Source organism: Camarhynchus parvulus, chromosome 2 (assembly GCF_901933205.1).
Source record: "Camarhynchus parvulus chromosome 2, STF_HiC, whole genome shotgun sequence".
Lineage (NCBI taxonomy): Eukaryota > Metazoa > Chordata > Aves > Passeriformes > Thraupidae > Camarhynchus > Camarhynchus parvulus.
The window spans coordinates 104,838,478-104,856,428 of NC_044572.1; the positions used below are offsets into that span (position 1 = coordinate 104,838,478).

At 35.3% G+C, this 17,951-nt stretch overlaps 1 protein-coding gene across 3 annotated transcripts in view; it reads left to right on the forward strand.

Moving 5' to 3' along the window:
* RBBP8 (RB binding protein 8, endonuclease) overlaps positions 1 to 17,951 on the forward strand; it is a 40,519-nt gene that overhangs the window by 6,891 nt on the left and 15,677 nt on the right. For all 3 annotated transcript variants that reach the window (XM_030971878.1, XM_030971879.1, XM_030971880.1), the window contains 6 exons: positions 2,192 to 2,412; positions 7,494 to 7,536; positions 9,922 to 10,017; positions 12,080 to 12,192; positions 13,740 to 13,815; positions 16,870 to 17,036. In XM_030971878.1, the coding sequence (XP_030827738.1) occupies positions 2,301 to 2,412; positions 7,494 to 7,536; positions 9,922 to 10,017; positions 12,080 to 12,192; positions 13,740 to 13,815; positions 16,870 to 17,036 (607 nt within the window). In that variant the 5' untranslated portion in view covers positions 2,192 to 2,300. The remainder of the gene's footprint in view (positions 1 to 2,191; positions 2,413 to 7,493; positions 7,537 to 9,921; positions 10,018 to 12,079; positions 12,193 to 13,739; positions 13,816 to 16,869; positions 17,037 to 17,951) is intronic.

The window sequence follows — 17,951 nt, forward strand, 5'->3', positions numbered from 1 at the left end:
GTGTCCGTACGTCCAGCTCTGGCGGTTTTCCCCCCTAAGGACTGGAAAGCACTTCCTTAGGGCTGGAGACTAAGGCATCACTTTTACACCTGTGCAGCTGCCCAGGCCTGTCAAAGGCTCCACTTGAACGCTTCTTGCATTCCCTGTGTTTTAGGGGAGGTTGAACATCTGCAGGAAGTAATGTATCATTTTGGGATCTTGAAGCAGATGCAGCTTGGGAAAATGCCTTCCTCATTTTTCCCTATTTGTAGTCGGTTGATGCACTAATAATTTGCAGAAACGTTGAGTGGGTTTTGTGTATATTTTTCCTTGCAGTCATCTTGGGGGAAAAAACCCCAAAACAAACACTAGGGACACCATTTATTGTCTAGTCAGGTGACTTTTTAATGGGGATGAGTCATCTGACAGACTTAAATCTGAAACAGTAAGTGAAAGCAAGCGTTTTCACTGCCCTAGTGCTTGATAGAGAAAAAGCTTGATCCTGAAACATCTCTTGAAGGTGCAAAGCAGGAGTTTAAAAGCCATTCCTAAATTCACGAGGCAATTGTTTCCACAAAGAAGCGTTGTAAGATGGCTTAATGTGGCTGCACACAAAGTGGAGCATTTCAGCTGCTAAGATGCAAGCAAATCACTGTTCAACTTCTGTTGAAGACTTGTAGGCATTGCTAATTTCAAAGGGTAATTTTATTTTCTATTAAGGGTTTATCTGAAGATAATATTTGCTAACATGAAGCCATATCCTGAAATAGGCACTGAATTTGCTATGAACAGAGCAGATTAAAGCAAATGTGGAGCTGCTGGCTTCATTATTGTAACATTTAAATATCCTTATACTATAGAAAACATACAGTTCAAATGTTTCTGTTGAGAATAATGTTTTGTTCCATTATTTTTATTCCATTGTAAAGACAGCCAGACTGCAAAAAAGAGACTTAAAATGGTGCACAGAGAGATGAGACAGGAGAGTGGAACCAAAGCCTGCAGGCCCTACACTTGGTTACTGACCACTGGACTGAACATTTTATTGTGGTGAATCTGGGGGACCAGCTAAACCAGCAGCTGCATTCAGATACTGTTGAGCTGTTTGAAGGCTTTCAAGATAGGAAATGCAGCTTCTTGACTAATCACAGACCTTGTATCATCTCAACTATAGCTTATACCTCAAAAATTTGAGAGCAAATTGTTCCTTCCATTTGGCAGTATAGGCATGGTGGTTTGCTTGCTCAAGTTGCTAATTTGGGAGTAGTACAAAACATCTAGCTTTTTTTCCTTACTGCATTTTATATTACAAGGTCATAGAGATATCTATGACCAGCTGGTACTGACAGTCCCTGTTCAGAAGTGTTTGTTTAAAACTGACTGCATAAAAATGGGGAAAACTTAGAATGTCCAGTTTCACACAGAGGGAACTGAAGGACAGGGATTACAGAAGTATTTCAGTATTGGATACCCAGTGCCAGTAGAATTGAATCTTGCCTTGGCTCAGAGCCAGATTGGAGTACCATGCTTCCTCTGTAGTTTGCCTGAGGGCACCATCTCTGTAAAAAACCCTTCAAAACAAGTGAGAATTATGGGTAAGATTATCCTAAATTTTGTAGGCAGTCAAGCTTCTAAGATAGAGCTAGCTGACTTTGATTGTTCTTCTCAAATATTAATGTTTACGAGATTTACAGATTTTTGTGATTACTCTACAATTTTTTTTTCATCCGGGAATGGGAATCATTTTAATATAGAATTTGCAAAAGAATGTCATTTGAATCCAAGTTTATGTAAAGGATGTATGTAGACAAATCCATTTCTGATAAAACTTTTGACAAATGCTTTTGCTGACAGCCAGATTCTGGCACTATGGCTTACTTTTGGAAAACAGGAATTCAGTATACCTCTATCTTTAGATAATAAAAAAAAATATAGACTCTTAAGTGTTTTAATCTAATTTTAAGTTGATAGCTTTTTAAGGGGAGGAAAATTCTGTTCATTTGTAATTACCTGCAGCAAAATTACCTGCAGCTAAATTCTGTTAGTTTGTAATTACCTTAGCAGTGTCCAAGCTTTCGGGGTGACTGTCACTATGAAAGTATATAAATACATATCCTCAACAAGGATAGACAGTAAACTTTGCATTTCATCCATGGCTACAAGTTATGCTCTGATAAATTCAAGTGTAAGTGTTTTTATTCTGTTGTTACAGATGTACACCCCTCTTCAGAAACAGTTTCATAACTATGTAATTTGAAATACAAAGTTTGAGAGTGAGCCAGTTCTGCAAGTCAAAGAAGCTAGGAGCAGGAAAAAGCAAGATGAATGCATCTGGAGGAAGCTGTGGCAGCCCTAGTTCTGCAGAACCTGCAGGAGATTTCTTCAAAGAACTGTGGTCCAAACTGAAGGAATGTCATGATAAAGAAGTACAAGGTAAATCATTGAAGGTTGGGTTTCAGGTTAAAGTTGGTATTTGTCAGTTACCACAGGAAAACTTTGAACCAAAATACTCTGCATGGAACTAAATAGATTGTTAATGTTTTCAGTTATGCAGAAAGTTGGACCCGATGATTATAAATGAACCTTAGAGATTGACCGCCTAAGCCTGGTTTAACAGGATTAAACTATCAACACAAATAAATGATTTGCTAGGTCAGTGAATAAAAAGTAACACAATGTTACATGGAGTCTCTGTTTGCCTACAAAATATCTATGTGTTACTTTTCCTTTAGTGGAATGTGATTGAAATTTCCAAACCATGTTATTCAATGGATTCTTTTCTTTTTCTTTTGGCTTTAGTTACTTCAGATACATTAAATTGTTTGCATTGTTTATTTCCCCTAACTTGTGCAAAATCACACTGCAGATTAATGTTACTGAAGTGAAAATTATTTCTTCAGATTTTAGTGTTCTACATTTTCTCAGCAAAATTTGTTATGTTTTTATAATATGATTATTCTTACATTATGTTACTTGTAATAACAATTTTATTAAAGATTGGCTGTTAGTGTCTGTTCATTCTTCAGTAATTCAGAAAAGATGAATTATTGCACTGTGTGTATTGCTGTTGTAATATTGTTTTAGAAGGACTGACTATTCATAAGGGTTTTTTGCTAAAACCATTAAATAAGTTAACATTTTGTTCTGCTAATCTAAAGTCACGTGATCCATTCTTTTTGGATGGAATTGAAACAGTATTAGACTGTGTCTTCAAAGAAGTTTATCCTTATGTATGAAATAGTATTTATATTAGGCTGAAATAAAAGTGGCTGAGTTTTTGTGGTTTAATAGCTTTAGCTATGCGAGTGGATCTTTACCTAGGGCATTTCAGTGGCCTTGGTTGTTTCTACCAGCCTCAAAACAGTTTCAGGTCTGTCCATTTTGGCCCAGTTAGACCATCACTTCTTGGTTTCAAAAACTCTTGGAGATTGTTTTATAATTAATAAATATTACATGCCTCCTACTGAAAGTCTTGATTCAATTATTTGCAGCACTAGGCTGTGACACTTTGTTGTTGATTATTAAAAAAACCAAACCAAACCATCAGCCAAAAAGCATATACCAATATGGCAACTGGAAAAAAAACTATAGCAGACAGCAGCATTTCTTTACATTAACATGTGGGCTACAATTTTACAAAAAAAAAAAACTTTTTTAATAATTATTTTTAAATTGTTGATGGTTCTTTTTGGAGTGGGTGTGATGTCAACCGCAGATAAACGCGGAAGTACTGACAGAATGGGATCTGGCAATCTATGGCATGTCTGAACAACAAAAACTTAACAAACAAAAAGCTCTGATGTAGAGACTTATGTTAAGTGACCCTTTCTCTAGTTTCTTGGGGTGTGCAGCACGTGATTTTCAAGTCTGGGTTTTCTTTATGCAAGCAAGATACTCTTTAGAATGCATGCAGGGTGTGGCCAGGTAATTTTGCCACCAGGCAGTCTTTTTCATGCCTAGCCCTTTGTCAGTATGTCCTACACTGTGTTAGGTAAAATTAGGTCTTCCATGATAACATCAAAGACATGCCTGAAGGATAGTTAATTTTTTCAGAAGGTGGGGATCCTCTTATAGAAAATGGTACTGGAAGATATTTTAGAAACATCAAACACAGACTTGCCTAGACTTTGCTTGTTTCTGAAGTCTATAAATAAGAATTAAAATTGACTCATGAGTTTCCAATCTGAATGTCAGCAAAAATTTTTTTAAAGGTGGTAGAAGGTGGATTAAGGGAAAGTTAGTAGTTGTTGAAAAAGCTTCTTTCATGTACAATGTACTGAACACTGAAATGGTAGAATTCTTCTAATTTAAAATCCATGAAAAGTAGAATTTATGACAAATGAACTTGACATGGTCAGACATGCTGTACAAGTTATGTCTATAGAATGTAGACTGAAGAAAACTTTAAACTCATGCAGTTTGAAAGGGATTTTATTGAATTTTGATATTACTATATTGTAAAGGGTGTGATTTTTCACCATTATGTAAAGAAATCCAGCTTCTTGTTCTTTTAAACTGATCACTTCCAAAAAGATCCAAATTTTGGCCTTCTTCAGCCAAAAATAGCTATTATTTAACTTAAATTCATTATGAAACAATGGGTAGGACACCTACATCCCAGTGTCCAAAGATGTTGGGTATGGTCAGTGTCAGTTGACTTTTCATGGAGCTCAGAAGTGCTCAACAACTCAGAATAATGGTCATTAAAACTCTTTGCTTTTATTTCCTATGTGTGGGATACTTCCATAGTGCCCAGAAGATTCAAAGGAATTTAATAATGGTTTTTGTAAGCTGATTTATTTCTACAGGTGGTAATTCTTACCTCTTGCTTGAAATAATTATATAGATGCTTGCTGAATGTGGATCGAGATGGTTTCTGAGGATTAATTTAAATCTAAAACTCTAAAAATATCTATCAGTGTGGAGATGTGAGCAGTGTTTTATGTAAAAGAATGGTCTAGTTTTTTTAGTTATTGCTTACCTCTGAAAAGCAGAAGATAGCAATGGACAAAAAACTGTGGTCATAGAAGGAGAGAAACTTATGAGGAAAGCAATCTCATTGATAGATTGTTGTAGGAAAGGAAATGGCTGGAAGTTCCTCAAAAGTGAATAATTATAGAAAACAGAGCTGGAAGGGATTTTAGGAGGTCATCTAGTCCATCTCTGTACCCTTCAGGTAGGATTATGTCTGTGTCATTGCTGACAGTAGCTTGTCCAACTTGTTTCAAGAAATCTTCAGTGATAAAGATTCTGTGGTCTTCCCAGGCACCGTCAGCTTTAAGGAAGTCCATTTAATGCTTTTGAAAATCCATCAGAACTGAAATGATCATAGCCATTAGTTGAAATATTACAGCTATTCTAATCAAATAGGAAGTTTCATAAAAGTGTTTAATTAATCAGCCTAATGATACTTTAAAGTGCCTGTTGCTTTAATAGGTGTAGAGTGTCATTTACTAATGCACTTACAAGCTTTAGGTAATGTAGATTTATATAGCCTACAGCTTCTCTATTCCATAAAAATACTGTGTAAAAGATAAAATTGAATGGAGAAGGGACATAGTGTAGTTCCACAGTTTTACGTGCTCCCTATGTTAAATAAGGAAACCTGGAAAAGCAAGCTCCTTAAATGAGCATGCTTGAAAACTCTTAATGCTTTGGAAAAGCAAAAGGAAGAGACTACAGCAGATGGAGTAATTCAAGGCTCTTGGATAAATGTAGCAGGCTGGTTTCCTGCCTTCTCATTGCAGTCATTTGAACTAAGAAAAAATGCAACCTTTAAGTAACTAGTTTAGTTCCTCCTGAATTCAGGTGAGAGGGGAGATAGTGTTACCTGTAGCACAGTACTGGGCCTTTTGAGCCCTGCCTCTTCAATTGGTTGCTCAGGTTGCCAAAGTTACAATCCTAAATACTTGCTGAACAGACTACCTGTTCATACAGGAGATGCATTGTTGTGCAGCTTCATTCCTTCCGATGGGCGTGGAGCAGCTTTAAAGCAAGCTTTATAGGGGTTCTAATTGCAGATGCCTAATTGACTTGATGAATAGCAACTGCTTAAAAAAATAAACCCTCTTTCTGTGCTGATCTGCATGATAGAACATAACTTCTCACAGGTGCTGAACACTTGGAGATAAAAGAAATCTTGCTATATTTCCTAAGAATTTTTTTAAGTAGTCTGTCTGCATTTTTAACTCACTGTCTCACTGGCATCTTGTAGCAAGTATGGGTTCACTGAGTCTGTGGCTGGCTTGACATTTTAAGTGGCCTGAGGAGTGAACCTTCTCAAGCAATTAATTTTTCCCTTAGAGCTGTTCCTAGTTGAGTGTGGTAGTGGAGAAAAAAATAGTCTGTTAGCTGCCTTAACCTACATTTTCTATAGTAAAATGTAGTATCAGCTCTGTATTTAGGCTAAAATTCAAAATAGTCTGAAGTTTTCTTACAAGTGTTCTGGTTTTATAAGTTTATCTTGCTATCCTAAATGCATAATACTTTTGCATGAGAGCTTACAAGACACCTAATGTTCAACCTGAAGTTGGTAGCAACCTTTTATAGTTAGAAGAAAATAACTATGCTAGGAAATGTTATTTTCTGATGTGATATGAAAGTATCTCTGGGATTTCTGTTTAAGAAATTGTTTTGTCATGGGGGTCTGATTATTTCTGTTTATTTGGAATAGGAGTGGCCAGCTTGTGTGTGGGTAATATGACATAAATTTCCATAGCACTGTGTCTCGCTTGTTAAATTGTTTCATGCACAAATATCCTCTTGTCTCTGTGCAGATACAAATGCACCCAAAACCTTTCAAGCAGATTGGCTGGAGAGTTCTGTCCCCTGGGCTGTCAGCTGGCCACTTCTGCTGAGAACATCAGTTGTATTTGAAAACCTTTTTCCTTCTGCTCAGAATATAGAGTTAGGAGCGTAGAACTCTTAGGGGGAGAAAGGCCACAGATGAAATGTCATTCTTCAATTCACCTTCAGATAGTCCAAGGAAGTTTTGACTGAGGGAGTCTGGTAACACATCTCCAAAGAAGGATGTTGTCCTTCTGTGCTTTAAAGCCTTGAATCACATATTTTTAATGTTTCCTTTATGCGTATACACTGTAAAGCATTTCTCAGTTCAGTGATTGGATGCTTCTTTCCAGTGTTGTATTATGAATTTATGTGCACACAGAACATATTTTATGCTACTTATGTGGGCATAGTCAATGAAAATATATTGACAGTGCTGGCTTTTCATGTGTGGTTATTTCACAAAGGTGTTTGTTTACTTGTGTAAGTGGAAATCTGTGTGTTTGCTTAAGTCCTTATTTCCTGGAGATCACAATGACTATATTTGTTTCCAAGATCCTGTAGAACACACTCAAAAAGTCCAGGAGGAACCTTTTTCTCTCCAGATTATTGACATTTTTTGTCTCTCTTTGCAGATAACAGTGGCGAACAGGGAGTTAATTTATTGTCTCACTGATTTTTTAAAATCAGAATTCTCTAACATGTAATTTCTTCTTTCCACTTTTCAGGCTTACAGCTGAAAATATCTAAGTTGAAAAAGGAAAGATGCTTGTAAGTACTCATCCTAATGATCTAATTTATTAAAGGAGAGTCAGAGTCCCAATAATGAGCTGCAATTCTTGTAAGATCAATTAAGGTTTCATGGATTCTTCCTTTAGAGATGTAAAAAACTCTGCTTACTTTAATAATTCAGCTAAAGTTGTCTGAAGATTTACAGAGCTCTCTACAGGGTGTGTTATTTCTTAATTATAATTTATAAATTAAGTAGTTGCTCATTTTTACTCTGAAATGATGAAATTATCTCTTACTTTTGATATTAGCCTGCTGTATCATAAGTTGCTTCCATGTTCTGTAATCTTAAATTGATCAGTCCATTTTCTAGATGAGAAATATTATCAGTGCTGTGACTGCACACGTACGAAATAGGTTAATCATTGTTTGTTGGAATCTTTCTACAGCTGCCACATTGTGGATACAGTACTGTTACATAGGAGGTCTTGTTCTCCTTGCTGCATCTGAATACCTGGGGTTTAGTATTTCAAACTTGGTAATCAGCTGACAATGAGCACCTTATTTTGTATCCCACTCCAGCATTGGAACTAATGACTTGTAAACCCTAGGTCAGAGACTGGCCATTATGCAGCACTTTCATAGCCAAAGAGTCTGTCCTGTTTATCAGGTGCACTGGAATTTTAAGGAAAAAAAACCCAACCAAAAGCCTAGTTCCTTCTCTTGTTTTACTGTCTTCATGGGGCATTTTACAGGGTTTAGGTGAAAGGCATGCAGTATTAGTGTACATTAGTATCTTACTTATTTATTGCAAGTGACTTAATGCCATAGAATGACATCTAATTGACAAGAAAAAATTTTTAAATTTTCTATTTTAAGCCTCCTGTGGGTGGCATAAAGAAAAAATGAGGGGATTATTTGTGATTTTAGTTTTTTGTTGGAGGGATTTTTTAATGTCCTAAACATCAGGAAAATACAGCCTGCTTTTGTCAGACTTCGAATTTTGCCGTGGCCTGGCTGTACTTGGTTAGTGAACTGAGGTAAGAAAAGTTCAACATTTTGAGTTTCCCAGGTAAAAGTACAAGCCTTAAATGGTCCCTCATGCTGTTTGCATGTAACTGTTTTATAGGTTGAATATGCAGTTGGAATGACCTATGTGGGTCTGTGTGATAGTACAGAAAAATGAAGCATCTGTATTTAAATTTGAAGATAAATAAAATATGCTTGTGATTGTACGCTGTAGAAGCTTCCAGCTGTCCCATTCACTTTATGACCTATGATTGCTAGTTTCTTGAACTACTGTAATGCCAGCAATGCGAAAATGTGGTTGGCTAAACGTATGATAAAGGGATAGTGCCAATTTAAAAGTTTATTTGTGTAAAAGAACTGTATCAAGTTAGTAAATATGTTTTCATTTCCTAGTGTGTGTGTGCACTTAACAGCTTTTCATGAGCCAGTTTCATGACTTCCACAAATAATCCATCTCAGGCACACTGAAAACAACCAACTGCTTTCATGGATATATACAAAGGATTCCATGGTAGAAAGAAGAACTGGGAATTTCTCAGAAGTTAGTCATTGTCATGTTACGCAGATTTAGGCACTTAGCTTTTATTGAACATTAATATCCCTGTAGAAAATAATCGTGTCTTGTCACTCATACCATGCATCTTGAAGAGATATTGTGATCTGATAACAACATTGAAAGGGAGCTGAAATTGGGGAGTTAACATTACTATTTTTCCTTAGCTCTTTTAAGGAGAAAATATTCTTTGTCAATTAATTCATTCTGATTTTTAGAAAAGGTATTTTCTACAAGATGAACTGCTTCTGAGGGTTTTGTAAAGAGACTTCTTTTATCTTCATTCATGCTATGGGAATACATGCTCCATAGAGAATTTCTTCTTGAGGAAGTAAACCTCTAATGGAACTAAAGACTTTTCAGAGATTTCCAAACCTAATGTGGTTTCCCACACTGCAGAATTTAGTCACTGATATGACAAGAACAAAATGACCTGTGAAAAAGAAAAAAATGATTGTGAAAGCTCCCATTAGATTCCCCACTGCTCCACAACGCAGTAGGGTGGAAGAGAAGTGTTTCAGTTTGTTCTCTAAGATTGTTGCTCAAACATTGTTAGCTTTTATGTCTTGACTGTCATTAATTCTAGTTTTTACCTGAACAAAAATCAGACATAACAGAAGATCACCTGTATTATGAATTAGAAACTAGCTGCATCTTTCCTCTGTCGTTTGCAAATTATTATTAAGCAGAAACACTAGCTTTGTGTATCTTCAACATAATATTTGTGCTGACGATAAGCACATTTCCCAAGGATATGAAAGAAATATGCCTGAGAAAATTCTCTAGTGAAAAAGTAATTACTGCAATTTAAAGCTAGAACTATTTTTTCCTCTTTTTCTTTTCAGGGATGCAGAGAGGCTTGAAGAGTTCTATACCAAAAACCAACAGCTCAGAGAACAGCAAAAAGCACTTCATGACACTATCAAGGTTTTAGAAGACAGGTGAAGTAGTGTCTTCTGGCTTTTGAGTTTGCTGAATTTTGCGCTTGCAGAGTAGCTCTGAATACCTTTGCAAGTTGAGTTTATTGTGTTTTGGTGTGAGATTATTGATTTTTTTTTTAGTAAGCCAGTCCTTTTCTAATGCAATCCAAATAGTGTGTTATAGAGAAAGGTGTAGAATTTACATTTTTCTGAAGAGCAATCAATAAATATATAACATATATATTTATTTATCTCATCTATATAATTAAACATAAAATCAGTAATGAATAAAAATAAACAACAATTTCTGTTGTATTGTTATTTTCAAAGTGCTTAGTTTGTTTAGTTCAGTTTCAATAGAAGTTACAATAGAGCAACTTGGAAGCAAACAGACATTTTCAGCTTTGTTCTTTTGTATCCATCTTTGTACAGTTAAATTTTATATTGATCAAGATGTAATACAAGTACAAAACCCAAAGGCTATACTATGCTGTGAAACTAATAAAATAACTCACTAGGAAATGTTTCAGTTTGAGGGGGTCTTTTTTACCAATTGCCTGTTTTCCCTAAATTTGATCACAGGTTCTGTCTGTTACCTTTTTTTTTGGATTTAGGTGTTCTCCTCACATTTTGATCCATTCTGCCTTTTCCTAATTTGTTTCTGTTTAATCTGGTGCAGCAAAGCAAAACTAATAGACATGAAATTACAGTGCATTTTTCCTTCTTTAAAAACTATACCTGTTTTGGAAAGTATATGTTAAATTTGCTGTTAATAGGCTCTCAGAGGCTTTCTAGGAAAAGGAGATCATAACATAGTGAATGGTTTTCCACTATTCCAGAGTTACCTCTAATTCTGAGCTGTGATACTCTACTTTTATTTTCACCTCCATTTCTCTGTGAAAGACATTAGGGATAAGCTTGTAGCCATGCAGATAATAAACTTTTCATACCATGTAAGTAGAGAGGCATTCATGGTCTGGACGGACCTTTCTAATCCTGTAGCAGATTAATTACTCACGTTGTAAAAAACAAAAGAAGTATTTCAACTGACTTAATACAAGGAAATTGTAATGCTGTGTTTGTTACACATTGAGATAAGCTAGTATGAAAAGGCATTTCAGTATTTTACTCTTGCCGTAATTCCACAATATTAAAACACCAATAAGCAAGTATGGGTTTTACTTCCAATATTCAGCTGTGAAATTGGAAAGTTACATATTTTGTTTAATTCAGATTTTTTAATACTTGATGTAGTAGCATCAGCAATGCAGAACTTTTGACTGACTGGTTTCTTATTCAGCAGGCAAAAGAGAGTCTGGTTTTCACTTTGGTAGTACTGTTAACTTTTTGCTGTGTACCAGAAATAAATACATTCCATTTATCAACTATAAAATGAGCACATATTTAATTGCATGAATGAATGTGTCAGGTAAGATGGAGTGATTCTAACCAGTCCTTTTCTGATCATGGATGTGTTTTAAACAGCTAATCTGAACTATTAGAGACAGTGGAGTCAACACCTCTCATGAACTTTTGTATCCACTTCAAATTATTGGTGCTTAGATAAAGATAAAGCGTTTCACATTTGCTTGGCAGTTGTTAAGAGTGAAATTACTATTTGTTCTTTTCATTTTATTATTTTGTTTAACGACAGTACATATCCTTCTTAAATGAGGTAGTAATTCTATTTAGTGATTTGCTTATTTGTATTTTCTTGAATGAACTTTACATAAAATGGTGATTTATATCCAACAGTATTTTCAGTAGGATGCCTTACAAAGGATTTCGGTGGCAAGGTGTAGCATGCACCACTTTATTATATAAAGTAATGCATGTTGCTTTAGAAGTATCCAGTACTTACAATCATTTATGCAAATGTTAGAGCATATAGTATTAGATCGTTCAGAAATCTCAAAACATTGCTATGTGAATATATCAAACCACAGTACTTAGTGGTGTTCTGCATAGTTGTCAGAAGTTCTCTGGTTTTCATTGTTCAAAAGGTCTCTTAAACATTGGTATCTGCTTCATGCATGGCAATATTTTTTAACAGAAGGACCTTTTTCTGTTCATTTTATTGTAGATTGAGAGCGGGGTTATGTGATCGCTGTGCTGTAACCGAAGAACATATGAGAAAGAAGCAGCAAGAGTTTGAAAATATCCGGCAGCAGAATCTCAAACTTATAACTGAGCTTAGTGAGTTTTATCCCCAAGCTTGAAGACAAAACATGCTATTTTGTACACTAGTTCTCCAGTAATTCCTGTAACTTGATATAATTTATATGTGGTGTGTTTAGTAAGCCCAAAAAGTTCAGTCAGGGGATACTTAACTGTACAGTCTGAAAATATGTAACATACCAGTGACTAGTCATTTGACCCACCTTCTTAGATTGAAGTGCTGATACTGAAAGTGAACTGACGTGGAAAATCTTACACTGTAAAGTAGCTACTTTAGATAAAATGTGACTGCTTCTGTTTATTCCTACAGCTAGAATGATTGCCAGCTTTCCTAAGAAACCCCTGACTTCAAAAGGAACTGGTGATTGCAAAGTATCAATTTCAGACAGAAGTGGGTCCAGCTTGTGTCCTGTAGTTGGTCTTGGACTTTAACTGCAATAAACCCATAACTGTCACATAACCAACTGAGACCACAAAAACTAGCTTTATACCAGGCAGCTTGTAGCCAGCTCATTTTGAAATCAAGAAATAGAACATGTGACACAAATTACACTGTTTGTTTCAGGTGATACACAAGCAGGACAGAAATGCGTTCATTAAGAGAGTTTGGCAAGATTGGTTGTATAAAACGTAGAATAATAAAGGACAGAATTTTTGAAGGTTTATGGTATCTTTACCATTAATTATTTTGTATCATTTAGTTGTCTTTATTTGTCAAGAACAAGCAGTCCTTAAATGAGATTTAAAATACGGGAAATGCCAAACAAAAATAGCTTTTTGGTGCTTAATTAAAATATGGAAATACTAAATTATGGAAATGCTATGCTAATACAGAATATATCAGTGTTTCAAGGACATCTAATATTGAGCACTTACATAAAATTATTCTGAGTTGTGAGTTTAATGATGAACAGCAAACAGGGTACAGCCAATCTCTAAATATAGCTCTGAACCTTTAAAATCAAGGTGGCACTTATTAGGTACAAATCTTGAGCTGTGACACAACAGTAGGCTCCTGTGGGTTTGGGTTGAGATCTGTACAACAATGAAAAAGATCATTTGAGGAATCTAGAGGCAAAATAGACAACAACAAAATAAAAACATAAAAATTAAAGTGGACGCAAGAGTTGGAGCTATCACTACATTAGTTTGAGACAGCATGGGAGAAAAGCTTAATGGTTGCTTTAGTGGCTAAAACAAAATTCAAATTGCTTTGTATTTCATAGGTTATCCTTAGTCTAAGGTAGCAATTTTGTCCATGGAGGCAAGTGAGCAATTCACTGATCTTTACAACACAGTCTCACTTGTGTGTATATGGACAAAAGTAATTAATGATTGTGTAGAACTAATGTTGTGATACAGTAATTGTGTCACCTCTGCCTTTTCTAACATGTCATTTTACTACTTTTTAAGTGACTAGCTTCAAACTTAATTTTTGTAAACCACAGATAAAGTGTATGGTATTACATTTTACAATTTGTTCTGTTTCCTTCAAGGACCTGACAAGATTATCATGTTAACATGTGTATATTGATTTTTTTAATACTTTTTTCTATAAATTTCAGTGAATGAAAAAAACAGCTTACAGGATGAGAATAAAAAGTTAACTGAGCAGTTCCAGCAATTACAGAAGGAGCTAGAGTAAGTTTTGGGTTGTTTGGGATATTCCCCCATTCCTCAGTACAAATGTCTGGGAATATAAATATCAGCTTTGAAGTCTTTAAATCTTATTTCCTCTTTCTGATAGATAGACTGTGATAAGATAGCCTACTGCCACAACATAACAACATAAGCCCAGCTGCCTTCTACTGTACAGATTTTTATTTTCTTTTATCTGTGTGCATCTTGTTTTAAACTGGCAGTTAAACTCGAAGAAGTGAATTTATCATAGAAATTTTGCTTGACTTCTGATCACAGTGTATAGCAAAGCCTTACATCTCATGCTTTTATTCCTTGTTTGCCTCTTTACCTTTTGTCTCCTCCTAGACTAAGACTTCAGAAAAGTAGTTACTTTAGTCAAAAAGTCCCAGGATCATGCAATAAATTTTTAAAATAAACTTACTATAATTTTTCAATTTAAAAAGAAAAATACTATAGTAAATTTTGAAAAAATACATAGAAATAATGAGCTGCAAATTGACTGTGAAATTTTAACCTGCTATAGTAAGAATGTGTCATCTAATGTTGTGTTTAATATGTGAATGTGGTGTACTGCGCAAGGCAGTGTTCCTTTCTTGTTGTGGTCTGACATCATCTGAAACTTATCTCACTTTTCCCTATCTATGACTAAATTGTGTACATGCCTGGGAGAAATGGGACAGGATGTGTGGACTTGATACAGAAGGTTTTTTATGCATGTGGTTTATTTCTTGTCTATTTCTTTCAGTAGGGAGTGAAACAACTAGAGTTCAGTTCAGAATGGCTGTAGTCCTATTCCTTTGTATTTCTTGGTTTGTCTCCCATCTTTGCACCTTCATTGTCCTTTCTTTTTTATGTATGCATTTAATTTTCTTGGGGTAACATACTTCATGACCCCAGCTTCCACTAAAAATCTCTGGCCAATGCAGGAAAGCTGACCGATGTCACAATACATTATTAACTTTGCATGTCAGGTGATCATTTACATAAGTGCAGAGTTGAGTGGATGAACAGTAATTTACAAGGATGGAACTGCAGTTTTAATACTATTGCATTTGGTTGTTTTGGTTGAGCTATAGTCATGGTACTTTATTTAGAATTAGCAACTTAGATTGATATAATATCATCACATTGTAGGTACAAAGTAGCAGATTGTTTCTACTGCATGATATGAAATCAGATTTTTGCAGTCTTCTGTATTTTGTAACCAAGTTATAATATTAGGAATAAAAATCTGAGAATTCTCCATATACGTGAAATCAGTGGAAGTGTAGAAGAATTGTATTATCTGATCCTTTATGACATTGAGATTTCATTATGCATGGATGGGAGCAGCAAGGAAATTTCTGCAAAAACCTCTCCTGGGGTCTCAGATAAATTTGTGATTCAGAAGTTATTTATTACATAGTTATGATGTACAGTATGTATGGCAGCTGCTTCATTTGATGGTTTTTTCTGTGATGGGATGTAGAAACTATCTCTTGGTTTATATAGAAGTAAGGTGCAGAAAAATATATTTTTAGTAGGTTCATTTGTCAAACAAGGCCATGTGTGCCAATAAATTTAAAGAGAACTGTAACAGCTAACTTAAATTTGCAAAGTAAATTGATTAATATATTGCTCTGTTGTTTATTTTGATTTGTGTCTTAAGATATTGCTAGTAGATAATACAGTTTTCCAGTGCTTTCTTTGTAAATGTGCTAGAAAAGAGGAATTACAAAATCACACAAGGGATTCATCAAGACTTAAGAACATCAGTGCATCAGTATTTGTCATTAAGGGTTCAAAGTTACTAGTGGTAAAAAGCCTAACTGCAAAAATGCTTTTTGTCTCAAGCCAGACAGCTTTTTAAAGTTTTCCATTACCTTATTTTATATAAGATGTTGTGGTTCAGCTTCAATGCAAGCAAAAATTTATCTGTATTTCCTCTTCTTCTCTTAAATCAAAACCTTATATCCTTCTCTTCATAGTTAGGAAATTATCTTTTGGCCTGTGTTTTCTCTTGAGAATCTTAAGGGAAAATGCAATTGCAGGAAGATGACCAAGCAGGCTGAGTTAGATTTCTGTGTGCTTTTCTTTTACTGTCTCTTCCACATCTCACTGCTACCACCATAGGGCAGTTAGCCCCTTGTGAAATACTAAACAAACTATTTTAAATTCAAAGATCCAAAATCAGTCCTTTTTTGTGTTATTTCCTCACTATGTATAGATAGAATTTTTGGAAAGAAAAGACATTGTTGTTTGTTACACCAGTTTTTATATACTGACTCTCCAGCAGGCTGCTAGAGCGGACAGTGTGAGAGAAGGTAAACTTCATAACTCATCTTGTATTTTACATTACTTTGTTCCATGCTATTTTACATTATTCCCTGAAGACCTTTTTGAGTTGAGTTAGAGGTAACATCAATGCTTTGGAGGGGGATTACTTTGAATACAGTGCTATTCGGTACTATTTAAAAATTTCCAAAAGCTTTTATTTTGTATTCAAGGCAGTATTTCTGATCACTGAATATATTCTGAATTGGAAAGGACCCAACAAGGATCATCAAGTCCAGCTCTTAAGCTAATGGCCCATCCAGGGGTTGAACCCAGGATCTTAGTGTTATCCAGCACCATGCTCTAACCAACTCAGCCAATCTCAGGGTCATAAACTGGGAAGATGTACAGGGATTTCCATACGGGGGGGAGACACTGATCCATCCATTTCAGCATTCTTTAACAAAAGAAGCACCTGCTTCAGAGGACAAGCCATAACCTCCACAGTACATACCTTCTTCTGGGAAAAAGGGTTTCCGTAGTGCAGTTGTGTGTTGACTTCAAATGTGAACAGCTAGTGTTGTATGCTGTTCTTGGGCTTGATGGAGCAATTGTCAATCTTTTGTTAGATGTATCTAAAAACTAGGTTGAGTATTAATTTTTTACAGTGTAATGTTATTGAGGTGGCTGTATTTCCAGAATTGTTGGGTTCTCGTATACTGTGTAGTTGTCCTGCTTGTTGAAGTGAAAACTCATCTTGCTGACTTGGGCTTTTACTTGACCGCTTGATTTGGTCTCCAGGATGCAAAAGCAGCAAGCAGTGGAGGCAGAAGAAATTATTCCAGATTCTCCAGTTCTAACATCTTCATTTTCTGTCGTTAATCGTATGAGAAGAAAAAAAGAGAATAGACATGTCCGATATGCAGAACATAGAACCCCAGATTTGGAACTTAGGGAAAGCAACAGTGGTAAGAGTATTTTTTTTTTTGTAATTAATTAAGGGCTAAAGAGAAAGATAGTGTATAAACTTGATTGCAAAGGGCAAAAACTAAAAAAAAAAAAACAACCCTTGTGCTTTTTTTTGCTCTGCTTTTTCTCTTTTTGTGTGATAATGCATGAGTCCAGGGAAAAAAGTCTACAGCAGTAACTGTTATATCAGTGATATGCTCAGAACTTATCTCAACCTTCTACTTTTATTCATCCATGCGCACATGCAAATGTAACAGTTGTCCAGCCTATGTTTCTTCTCTGCTTGCAAATTGGCTGAAAAAGCATCTGTTCAGGCTTGACTTGTGTACGCAGCAATGTCACCACCTAGTGGAGAGTGAAATAGATATTTTGCCACGTTCTGAAATTATTCTGCAACTGAAGTAATGTAACTGGAACTGGTAGATATCGACATGATCTCTCTTTGTCTGTATTCTACACTGTTTGCATTTGTTTTGTGTCTTAAATTCAGAAGTATTGTGTGCATTTAATTTCCAGACTTTGTTCTGTAGTGTCATAGAAATAACTCTAATCTATTTTGTCTACGGGAAGTATTTTTGTGAAATAAGGCACTTTGTGCTAGTATTTTATTGACACACAGGAAATATTATAATCCACGTCAATTTATCTTGTGGCATAAAAAAGATCTTTTAAGTATGAATACATCTAAGTATTAGTCTTGACTAAAAGCCTCTCCCCAAGAATAAAAATAGGATAACTGTGGGATGAAAAGGGTGGGCTGGTTATTCATGCCCTTTATTTTGCAATTGAAATTTTTAGTTCTGTGAGTAGCTTCTCCTTTCTAAGCATACCTATCTCTCTCCATATTCTGTATTAAAAATAGAGCTACTAAATGAATCCAAAGTTTAATATGTAAGTGGTGTGAATACCTATCA